General features: G+C 53.5%; 1 protein-coding gene across 3 annotated transcripts in view; it reads right to left on the bottom strand.

Moving 5' to 3' along the window:
* Nucleotides 1–12,346, bottom strand: part of ARHGEF4 (Rho guanine nucleotide exchange factor 4) — a 33,237-nt gene that overhangs the window by 16,204 nt on the left and 4,687 nt on the right. For 2 of the 3 annotated variants that reach the window (XM_090258875.1, XM_090258876.1), the window contains exon 2: nucleotides 10,400–10,526. In XM_090258875.1, the coding sequence (XP_090115001.1) occupies nucleotides 10,400–10,526 (127 nt within the window). Of the gene's footprint in view, nucleotides 1–7,102; nucleotides 7,539–10,399; nucleotides 10,527–12,346 lie in introns of those variants that run through there. The other variant, XM_090258877.1, reaches the window with a different exon arrangement.

The following is a 12,346-nucleotide window of genomic DNA, read 5'->3' as shown; positions in this document are numbered from 1 at the left end:
CTGCCCTGGTGGTAAATCCCAGAGTGCATGCGTTTGTCTACATTCTAAGACCATGATGGCCCTTTGAGTGGCGAAAATCCAGCAGTTTCTTCCACTGCGACAACCCCCACTAGTTTTTACAGTCAGAGGTAATGGGGGTCTATCTTCCTGGTGCCGGCACGCTGGGCTGCGTGGTCTGGCCTGGGGCTGGGATCACTCCCTCCCAAGGTCACCCGCCAGTCCGTCTGCCACCAAGCCACCGCGCCTTTCCTCACCACACTGCCTCTCCGCCAGACCAAGGCTCCACCCCTCCTGCCCGCCTGGATGAATGTCTTTAAATCCTTGGCTGTCAGGCTTGCACACAGCTCGCTTTGCTGACAGTTCTGGGTCTTAGGTTTGAGGTCTGGTTGTAACCCTTTCTATACTTACACGAGGAGGTGAAGCGTGACTACCTACGCCTCCATCTTGACGGGAAGTCCAGTCACCTCTTCTGCACACCCTGACTGGGGACCAAACCTGCAACCCAGGCCTGCGCCCTGACCAGGACTCAAACCGCGACCTTTCAGTATATGGGACGACACTCCAGCCAAGGGAGCCGCACCAGCCAGGGTCAAATTGCAGTTTTTATGGTTCCTGGGTAAATCCATTTTTGCTGGTGAATATCTGGCTGTCTACTTGTTTAAGGTCAACATTATTTGGGGGCCCTCTGAGGATCCAAGACCCTGATGGCCCCAAGGCTGGTAAAGGTGTGGCCCCCACAGGACCCACTGCGCTGACTGCCTCTCCTAGGCCCTCACTTCCAGTCTCTTTGCATTCGGCCACTCTGCCAAGCCCAGGAGACCTCACAGCTCTACCTAATGCATAGAAACAAACACCGAGAGGCAGCCAAAATGAGGAGACAGAGAAACAGGTCCCAAATGAAAGAACAGAATGAAACTCCAGAAAGAGAACTAAGTAAAATGGAGACAAGCAATCTACCAGCTGCAGAGTTCAAAACACTGGTTATAAGGATGCTCAGTGAACTTAGGGGAAGAGGAAACTTAGTGAGAACTTCAACAGTTAGGTAGAAAGCATAAACATAGAGGCAGAAACCATAAAAAAGAACCTAAGAAATGAAGAAGACGCTAACTGAAATGAAAAATAATTCACAGGGAATCAACAGTAGAGTCAATGAAACCAATAATAAAAACAGTGATTTGGAATAAAAGGAAGCGAAGCAAAACGCCCAATCAGAACAGCAAAAAGAAAAAAAAAATCAAAAAATATGAAGAGTGTGTAAGGACACTCTGGGATAATTTCAAGTGTAACAACTTTTGCATCGGGGAGAGCCCGAAGGAGAAGAGAGAAGGGAAGAAATTGAAAACCTATTTGAAAAAATAACAATAGAAAACTTGTCTAACCTGGTGAAGAAAATAGACATACACCTCTAAGAAGTGCAGAGAGTCCTAAACTAGAGGAGTCCAAAGAGGCTCAGACCAAGACACATCATAATTAAATGGCAAAGATTAAACACAAGGAGAATCTTAAAAGCAGGAAGAGAAAAGCAGTTAGTTACCTACAAGGGAGCTCCCATAAGACTGTCAACTCATATCACAACAGAAACCTTGCAGGCCAGAAATATTCAAAGTCATGAAACACAAGGACCTACAACCAAGATTATCATTTAGAATCAAAGGGCAGAGAAAGAGCTTCCCAGACAAGAAAGAGCTAAAGGAGTTCATCACCACCAAACCAGAATTATATGAAATGTTAAAGGATCTTTTAAAAAAAGAAAAGAAAGACTAAAAATATGAGTAAAATGGCAATAAGTACATATCTATCAATAATTGAATCTAGAAAACAAAATAAACAAATAAGCAGAACAGAAACAGACTCATAGATACAGAGAACATTTTGACAGTTGCCAGATGGGAGGGGGTTGGGGGGCCTGGGTGAAAACAGTGAAGGGGTTAAGACGTACAAATCAGTAGTTGCAGAATAGTCATGGGGATGTAAAGTCCAGCACAGAGAATATAGTCAGTAATATTCTAATAACGACGTATGGTATTAGATGGGTACAAGATTCATGGGGATGACCACTTAGGAAGTTATATTATGTTTAATCACTGGGGTATACACCTGAAACTAATATAATAATGTATGTAACTGAAAAATTAAAAATGATATTAAAAAATATAAAAGAAAATGATAATGTTATGCAAGCATTAACCAAAAGAAAGCTACCACAGCTGTATTTACAGCAAGGTAGACATTCAGGTAAATGAGTTATTAGAGCTGAAGAGGAACATTTAACGATGACAAAAGGTTACTATTAAATGAAGACATAACCAAAACTAAATGTCCCGAATAACACAGCCTCTCTCTCTGTAAACCCAATTAGAAAATTAAAAGTCCTGGTGGAAGAGTTAGGCATACTTTTCTCAGCAACTGACAGAACAAGCAGAAAAATAAATACAGCAAGAAGATCTGACTTAGATAACGTATCATATTCTGTATTCAACAAGGACAGAATACGTATTAATTTCAAGTATACATGAAATACTGAAAATACTAGGAAAATAAACCAAGTTTCAACAAATTTAAAAGGGTTGAAGTCATGCAGATTTTTTTTTCAGTCATAATGCAGATAAGTCAGAAATTAATGACTACAAACTAATTAAAACACAATTATAAATTAATAATACACTGCTAAATAACCCATAGGCCACAGAAAAAGAATCTCAGTAGAAATTAGAAAATAGTTTGAACTGAGTGATTACTGAAATAATATAAAAACCTCTGGAATGCAACCTAATTTGCTTACGCCTGTATTAGGAGAGAGAAAGGGCCTCAACGTCTTTATGTTAACCCCACTCATGAATGATACTTGATTTGGGTGAAGAATTCTTAGCACTTTGAAGTTACTATTCTCCTGGCTTTTGCTGTTACTGCCAATAAGCAGACTTTCAGTGCGGTGTCATTCCGCGGTGGGTAATCCGGCTTCTCTCTCTCAAGGTGCATTTCGTATCTCCCACGAAGAGGAGGGGCGTGTGGCGTTTGCTCAACTGAAGATTCATACATGTCATCAGTTTTGGAAACCTTGTAGCCATGTGCCCTTCAAACCTGGTCTCTTATTCTTGAACACATTTAGATATATGAATGTTTTTGCAGTACTCGGGGTTACCGCCGGGGACACATTTTTAGGTGATTTCCCAATTTAATCGGTATTTAATCTTTTTTTTAGGCAACTCATTTAGGTTCTCAGACTGAATGAGCTGCTGTAAATGTAACCCTATAATCCATGTAAGGCTTTCATTTTCAAGGAGAGTTATTATTTGTTTGTTTTTCTTACCTAGAACCCAAACAGCAATAGAGTGAAATTTAAAAACAAAAAACAAAAAGAAAAAAACGCATCTTCCATTGGTAGCTCAGCTCTTAGGTCTCAGTTCTGCGTAAGGGTTTTGGTTCCAACCCCAGCCTTGCAAAGGCTCAGGACCTGATCTTCTGTTCCCAAGTGGATAAGAACAACTCCGGCTGCTGTGTTTTCGAGCAAAACACGCCTCCCTCCCCATCAGCTGCGGCGCCGGGGTATGTGACTGACTCCCAGCTCTGGTCCTCCCAGCCTCCCAGCCTCCCAGCACCGGCCCGGGGGGGGAGCTCTCCTCCACTCAGAGTGGCTCAGCCAAGCAACCAGGTGGCACGTGTTGTACCTTATGAACCACGCTGAAGCGTTTCTAGCAGACCAGCTTTCCAAGTTTGTCATCTGGCAGAACCGGAAGCTGTCCTTTTCTCTTCACCAACACAGAACATACAAGCTGAACTGCAGCTCCCGCGGCTGTAAATGCTCCAAGAAGCTAATGAGAAATGAAATCTCTCTTTTAACAGAGAAATCATGAAGTCTTGCTGGGGAAAATGTCAGATGGGTGAACTTCCCCAATTTTTCTTTGAACCAACCAACCCCTCAAATACTTCTACCTGCAAATGTCTTACACACGTCTTTCTACTGTTTATAACACTTACGCTCCCCGCCCAGACACGAAGATAAAAAATAAACAGAATTGAGCTAAGCAGGAAGAAAGCTAAATTTTGTGTATATTCAATTTTCATTAGGAAAAAAAAAAAACAAAAACTAACTGCCATTAAGGATTTGTTCAAACCCTTAACCAGGTGACCAGTGACCAGTGACGACCTGCTGAAAGCATCTCATTCTCCCTGCCCCGTCCCCAGGGCCCAGGAGGGGACCTTTCCCACGTCACCAGCACCGAGGCCATCCGGGCAGACACCCTGGGGCAAGGTAACCCAGAGAAGAGAAGCCAGAGCCAAGGCTGCTATGAAGCCCCTACTGACAGTTATTTTCCTAAAAGCTCACCCGTGACTCCCAGCTAGCTCCTTTACAATGCTGTTTTCTCTTTTCTTTTCCTTTTTTTAAATTGTTGTTCTATTACAGTTTTCCCATCCCCTCTCCTGTCCCCCCCCCACCCCACCCCCCGTTGCTCTCCTGTTACAATGCTGTTTTCTTGGGGCCAATGGCTGCAACCTAGAAATGAGGCAGGCGGCCCTGGCCCGTGGGGCTCAGTGGGTTGGGTATCACCCTGCAAAGTGAAAGGTCACCGGTTTGATTCCTGGTCAGGGCACATGTCTGGGTTGTGGGTTCGGTCCCCGTATAAAGGAGGTAACTGATCAATTTCTCTTTCTCTCTCTCTCTCTCCCTCCCTTCCTCTCTCTCTTAAGATTTTATTTATTTTTAGAGGGAGAAAGAGAGGGAGAGGGAGAGAAACATCAATGTGTGATTACCTCTCATGCACCCCCAACTGGGGACCCGGCCTGCAACCCAGGCCTGTGCCCTCCCTGGGAATCGAACCGGGGGCCCTTTGGTTCACAGGCCGGTGCTCAGTCCACAGAGCCACACCAGCCAGGGCACTAAAATCATTTTTTTTTTTTTAAGTTTTTAAAAAACTTAAATGGAAGTGTGTCCCTGGGTAGGTAACTGTCCATCTCTGCGCCTGTTTTTGTACCTGGATTGCAGGATGACGCAGCATGACTCACCGGAGTTCTATGTGGTTCAGGAGGGAACAGGGTGTGCCACGCCGGGTGTAGAAAAGACACCCAACGAACATCCCTTCCCACCAGGGCCCACCGCCCAGGCCCCCTCCCCCACCACGTCCTCAGCTGAACAACAAACCCAAAGGTGAGTCTTGGGGCCTCTTCCTCGATTTCTCGCCAGGCAAACGGCTACAACAGCCCCGTCTCACAGGCGTGGGGTGGAACGGCGTCCTTAGCTCTCCAGGAGCCCAGCTGACAGGTGGCTTCAAGGGGTCAGCCGGCTCAATGGGCCTTGTGGCCGAGCCGGCTCTGAGCACCACTGCTGAGGGGCGGGGGTGGGGGCAGAGGCTAAAGCGGCGATTTGGAACTCTGTCCCCAGTGTCCCTGTGGCTGGAGACTGACCAGCACCCTGAGCCCAGCGGGAAGCCGCCCATGTGCTCAGCACCTCTCGGAGCCCATCCTCGGCGGCCTGTGCTCTGGGCTCAACGCCAACCCTTCCAGCTCACCGTGCCGGCCTTAGTGACCGCCGTGCCCCGCGCCCCAGCACTGCAGGCTTCCGCGAGCGTGCTCAGGTGCCTGGTCCAGTCTGGGTCGCCCTGGATCTCAGGGTTGTCTAATAAGCCCAGATCTTGCCATCTCCGCCTGCCCAACGCCTGCCCGAGGCAGAAGGAAGAAATGGCGAGGGAGCCCATGCCGCCCAAGCCCCTCTGGGCGGCGCCTGCTGTTGCTGAGCAGAGCAGAGAAGCCTTCCGGCGCTGGAAGGGCAAGGAAAGCCATGTGGGCAACGTGGAGGAAGGGGTCATTTCCCAGATTGCTTAAAGTGCCACTTCCGTCGCTATAGACCCTGGAGTTCCTACACTGACAGGCGCTCTAGTCAAGCACCCCAGAGAGAAGGGAAGGAGAGATCCCAGGGGAACTGGGATGGGGTGAGCCCGAGCTGCAGAATTCTGTCAAGATGTTCAGGCAGAGGAGTCACCAACAGTGCTCCCCCCCCCCCCGATTCACCCCATCTGACTCTCCTGCCTTTCTTTTGGGACAGAGCAGATGGAGTCACGCAGCGCTCCATGCGGGTCTGCGCAAACCCACTGACTTGAAAACAGAGTCCAAACGCCACATCCACCCTTCACGGTGCCCTCGCGACCATGGAGGGTCCTTTCACTCACCCTTCCTGACAGGGCTCCATGGAGCCTGTGCTCCACAGGGGGCGGGGGGTGCCCCACCCTGCACCCTGCATGCCCGCCTCAGGCTTCACTGCTCTGACCCGGGCACTGGCTGCGCCTCCCTCCCTCCAGCGCCTGGTGGGGCTCCGAGGCCCCCGACCGCGCGCCTGAGCATAATGCGGGCGGTACCGCCCCCGTGCCAAGCAGCATCTGCCTCCCGCACAGCTTCCGCCGCAGGGGCTCAACAATACAACTTGTTGAGTGTTTCCAAGAAGTAAAACACCAAGAATCCAGCTCAGCAGCTCACCGAGGGGCACCGCCCTAAAGCACCAGGGCCTCCTTGCTTCGTGTCTAGGATCACCGCCTTCCTGCCCTCGCGCACCCAGAATTCAGCCCTCCTGGGGAGCACGAAGCGAAGCGCAAGGCCCCGGGGGACACCATGGCCATCCCGTCGCAGGGAAGGCGCACTGCTTGTCCCAGAGGGTCCTGAACGGCCCCTCCTCGGGGCTGCGGGCTCAGACACTCTGAGTCCGGTCGCTCTGGGCCCGTGAGCCCTCTCCTACCGTCTGTTTTGCAGAGGTCACGCGGCTGCAGCCCAGAAACCAGACGCGTTCTCCTGGTCCAGAGCAGGGGGCTCTAAACACCCAGCTTCCCAGCTGATGACGCCCCGCTCCGGGGTGCCGCGCGGCGGGGCGTGAGCGCGGCTCGGCTGGGCCAGGTAGCCCCCCGGCGGACGTGGGTGAAAGCAGGGGCAGGGGTGGCGGCAGGTGACGGTGGGAAAGCAGAAGAAACCCGGGAAAAAGAATCAGAAGGGCAAAGGAAGAGGACGCGGAGGAGCAGAAATGGGAAGGAGAGACAGGAAAGGGAGTGAGTGAAGGAGAGCCTGGCGGGGAAAGGAGCCGAGGAGCCCGAGAGAGGACGTGCCGGCGCGGCGCCCTTACCAGCGGTGACCGAGCGCAGGCTCTCCAGGCTCCAGGAGCGCGACCGGGCGCCGCGCAGGCCCCCACGGCCGCCGCACACCACGCCGCTGCTGTCGGAGTCGGAGGCCGGGGACAGCCCGGCGCTGCTGCTGCTGGTGCCCAGGTCGCCGCTCGCCTGCCCGCTAGACTCGCTCGGGCACTGCTGCGCCCTCGCGCACGGTGGCCCGAGCTCCAGCCACAGGCTTGCGGGAGGCTGGGCCGCGGGCAGCGGCGCGGGGAACACGGCAGCGGCGGGGGTGCCGGGCGATGGAGCGAGCGAGCCGGGGTCCGGGTCGGCCCCCGCACCCGCAGCGCCGTCGGAGGGCGAGGGCAGCGCCGGCGGCGGCGCGGCATCCTCGGCTCCGTCCCCGCCGCACGGCCGCCGCTCCGGACTCGCGGACATCCTGGGGCTCCGCTTAGGAGGCTCCGGCCCGCCGCCGGCGCTCGGACCCTGCGGGGGCGGCTCGGGGCGAGGCCGGCGCCCACCCGGCCGGCGCCTCTGCTGCCCGGCCACTCCGGCCGCCCTGGGCGCTGAGCGGCGGCGGAGGCCGCGCAGACCCGGTCGGCACGCGCTCACGCACGCGCGCACGCAGCCCCGGAGCGGCGGGGCGGGCGCGGCGCGGGGCCCCGGACGGCCGCGGGGTCTCGTGGGCGTTCGCGTGGGTTACAGCGGGGAGGTCCTCACGGGGGGCGCCCGCACACCCCAAGGCCACGGAGGTGAGTAGAGCTGGCGGGCGGGCCCTCGCTTTTATTCCTAAGGACGCAGCTCTGACCCGGCGGCGCGCCCGAGCGCATCAGGCCGGAAGGCCCCGGTTGTCCCAGGGTCAAGACGCGGGCGGGCAGCCCAGCCCAGCGCCGCGGGGCAGGGGACGCGCTCGGCCGGAACACGCCCCTCCAGGCCGCCCCGGCGCGGGCGCGCAGCGCTTGGAAACGCGGGGCAGCGGCCTTCCTCGCGCAGCCGGCGGCGGGAGCGTGTCCGCCCGGGTTACCCGGCCAGGGGCTGTGCGGTGAAGAAGAGGCCGCGTAAGGGAGAGTCACGGTCCCCGCCAGATGACTTAAGAAAGTGTCAGGAAAAGTCCAGTGACAGACACAAACGAACGTGGAGCCGGGCACTTGCTAATAGGCGGGGAGGGAAGGGAGCTGCCGATTCTTCCGACCCTCCCAGACACTCGTGGGTGTTGTGTGGGTTCTTGGGGAGGGGAGTGTCCGGAGGACGAGGTACAGCCACTGCTCCAAACGAGCCCAGAAATCAGGAAGTCCTTGTAAGAAATACAAAATCTGGAAGGTTAACAGGGGGACTTGGTCTCACATTGGAGGTGCGATGCGTGGGGGGAGTGCTGATAGGAGCTGATAAGGGCTGCTGAGCGCCCCCCACACACACACACACGCCATCACCCCTCCACGCCCTGGGGAGCGGGCTGTAGTGTCAAGTATCCCAGGTATGGTTAGGATGACATGCAAAGCACAGCCACCTGGGATGGGGGGGCACTGGAAAAGTGGTCCCTCTCTCCTCTTCCCTCCATCTGGGGTCCGTTTCTTATAGCCCATCCCCTTCCCCAAGCCACGCGTGATCCTGCCTCTGCACCAGGAGAAGCCAGGCGTCTTCACAGATGTCTAGAGGCTGCCTCCTCCCCTTGGGGGTCCTCTCTCCTCTTCTCTATGCGTGTGGTAATACCTGCCCTCAGCACTGGGGGCGCGCGGGTGCTGGCAGGCAAACACTGATGTAAAGTCCGGAGCTCTGCGGAAGCATCAGGTAATGCCAATTGATGGGCCCTGGGGCCACTCCACCGTTTCTGCGCCCTGAAGGTCCCGCCCTCAGTTGACTGATCTGGGGACCCTGTCCTGCAGGGAAGAGCAGTGTCCTCGGTTCAGTAGGAAAAAGGGACCCATGTTTCTTCAGACCGCAATGGCAACGGCGACTCTCACGGTGACTGTCCCTTCCGGGAGCCTCTACGTAATTCGGTGACTGCATGGAGCGCTTGTGCAAGAAAGTTTTTTTCCTTGAAAAGATTCCTTCAGCAACTGTCAGATGCCTTTTTGTAACTTTGCTTACTGTGAATTTAAGATCACAACTGTGTCTGAGAAAAAACAGTCGTCCACCGCATGACGCAGCGTAAGCACATTTGCTGACAGAACCAGTCGTGTTCATCCATTAACCTGAGCCGCCGGTGCCCCCAGAACGTGCTGAGCCAGGCTTGGGGCTCCAGGCCTCCGTGGGTACCAGGCTTGACCGTGGCTCTCATGCAGCGTCTTTCGCTAACTTCCCTGGCTTTCCGCAGGTCTTCGGCACCAACAGGACCAAACTATGGAAAGTCTTGAGTGGAACCCCTGCCCCCCAAGTCTGTACATATCTGGTATAGCCAGTTTGTTTTTGCAACCCTGTCCAAGGAGATTTGGCCTCTCTCCCAAGCCAGCTGGGTGCTTTTAGACTATAAGTTTGCCATCTTACGTAAGTGGCACCCATTCAAGACCTGACACCCAATGTCCGTCCTTCCCCCAGGAGACCTGGAGCATGTTCGGCATGCCCAGCCCCTCCTGGGTTAGGTCTAGAAAAGGTAACGGCCATGCATACGGCAGCCCCTCCCTGGCCGTCACTGGGGCCCGGGATCCTTCTGGCGCAAAACGCAGCCCTTTTTTGTACAAACAGGTGATGTGATGCTATTTGCCATAATTTTGGGAAAGGGACTCTGAAGGTCAGTCAAACTCCAGGAAGAGGTGGGTCCCTCAGAAGGGAAAACACCCAAGTCCCTGGACTGGAGAAGAGGCAGCTCTATGTGATCGCTTCTTCTGCAAGTTATAACTGGTAACAAGTTACATCCTGTAGCAAGTTACATCCCGTAACTAACAAGTTACATCCCTGTAACAAGTTACATCCCTGTAGCAAGTTACATCCGGTAACAAGTTATATCCTATAACAAGTTACATTCCTGTAACTAACAAGTTACATACCATAACAAGTTACATCCCTATAGCAAGTTACATCCGGTAACAAGTTATATACCATAACAAGACCCAAGGGAGGGTCAGTCATTCTGGCGAATTGAGTGAATGGAGCCAGGTTTGGGCATTCAATCGTGGAATGTTCCCTGAGCCAAGAAGTCCCTTTCTCGGGGTGGGAGGGAGCCCTTCCACATGGAAGGGATAAGGGTGCCCGATCTCTCTCACCGTCAAGCCACTCCCGCCAGACAAGCAGCACAGTCAACAGCACCCTCTCACTTCCTGTCGCTCTTGCCCAGACAGCAGCGTGTGAAACAAAAGGGAGAGGAACAGGGGACTCACCGGGGTCAGGTGTGCGCTCGGGCCGGCCCATGCAGTTCAGTCCTGTTGGGGCGCTCTGGGAGAAGGGATGGCTTCTTCTGGGGGGACTCAGAGACCCCGGAGAGGTGGCGGCCCTCTTCCTCCAGCGCTGGGAGAGGAGGAAAGGGACCGAGAGCAAATGAAGGAAAGAGATGACGGGTCACTGCCACATTTCTCGGACCGTCCGGGACTTTGGCTTCGAGCCGAGCACACAGCCACAGTGTGAAAGCTCTGGCAGATGCCGTTCACCTCTAGATCCTCGGGAAAGAGAAAGGCTGCCCCGAACTCCAGTCGCCTGCACCCCATGTGCCCACAGGTGGCAACTGGGGCAGGAGGGGCTGCCACTCACCAGCATGACGTGAGGCCTGTCAAGAAGGCCCCCGGACCCTGAAGTCTACCCCAGCTGGTGCGTCGCATGGCCTGACAGTTCTCCAAAGGCAACACTGTTAGTTTCCACTGTGGCATTTTATTTTAGGGGCAGGTAATTAAAATGCAGCTCGTGAAGTCCGTGTTAGCTCATGGTTACGGGACAGCAGGACCCATGCCGCCTGCGGTCCGGGGAAGACAAGAGCTAGGGTTCCTTTAGCACCCATAGCCCAGACCGGAACCTGGTCCCTCCCAGTGTGTCTGCTTTAAAAAAGGTACTAACTTAAACATTGTGGTATGCTCCCCTCTCTTTTCTTTTGTATCCCTCACACAATGAAGCAAACAGCGCTTGGAAAGTTCTTCTCGTGATTTCTGGAAACAGAAATACAGAAGCAGAGATGAAGAGGGACGGAGCATTGCCCTCTGTCCCATCTCCCTTTGAATGCCACCCTGAGGACTCTGACAGCTAAGGGTGGCCAGCAGGTGGGGAAGGAAACCGGGACTTTATGTTACACTGACTCTGTGGTGGGTTTTCTGTGTTGCTCCCGGGGTACCCTCGGTCTGAACTCAGCAGCACCTTGAAACTCGGTGTGGACAAAAAGGACTCCAGACAAAGCCCTCTCTGGTCTAAAGGGAGAGAAAAGGGCCCTCAGGTTTGGCGCACACCCCAGACCCCCCGACACCCCACTGGAGCAGTAAGGGTCTAAGACTCTGTGGGCGGGGACTCCTCCGTGACCAGGGGAACTGTGGCGGGGGAAATCCCGATTTCTTGTTTACTGCCCTGTCCTCCCGCCACTTGGCTCCCGAGGTGCACATAGCCTCAGGGAGTATAGGAAGAGGAAAGCCCAGCTCTCCAGCAAAAAGACCCGTGAGAGGGGGCTTCGGGGACCTGGAGTGGATGGAGGAATGCAGAGCATAGAGCTGAAGAAAATGACCCCATCAAGTTGTTTTATGAACTCCTAGACTTGTCCCAAAACTGTGCCTGGGCAGATCTGATCCAAATAAAGTCCTTGAGGATGGAATGACAGGGTAGAACCTTTTACGGGTTCCAGGTTTGTCCCTGGGGACCCACAGCATCCAAAGGGCACTGACCTGGGAGCTGACCTGGGAGATTCAACCCTGGAAGCCTCTAAGAGCCTGGAGCCTCAGCTGGGCCAGCAGCTTAATAATCATTGTTCTCCACAGGAACTAAACAAGGCCCAGAGTCTCATAATATAATGTTCAAAATGTCCAAATACAGCCCAGAGTTACTTGATATACAAAGAACTATGAAAATCTCAATAACTTGTAAGGGAAAAAACAATCAACAAATCCCAGTTGTTGGGAATTATAACATTTAAAAGCAGCTCATATAACCATGCTTTAAGACGTAAGGATGCGACTCTGGCCAAGATGGACATGTAGGTAGACATGCTGCGTCTCCATCCACAACCATAAGAAGGATTACATCTATCTCAAAACAAAAACAACCAGAACTACCAGAAAATTGAACCACGTGGAAGTCCAACAAATGAGGATATAATGAAGCAATACTCATCCAGATGGGTAGGAGGGGCAGAGCTG

Source organism: Furipterus horrens, unplaced genomic scaffold (genome assembly GCF_987537825.1).
Source record: "Furipterus horrens unplaced genomic scaffold, mFurHor1.1.pri manual_scaffold_12, whole genome shotgun sequence".
Taxonomy (NCBI): Eukaryota; Metazoa; Chordata; class Mammalia; order Chiroptera; family Furipteridae; genus Furipterus; species Furipterus horrens.
Note: the sequence above shows the minus strand (reverse complement) of the source record. Positions and strands in the feature narration are given on the sequence as shown.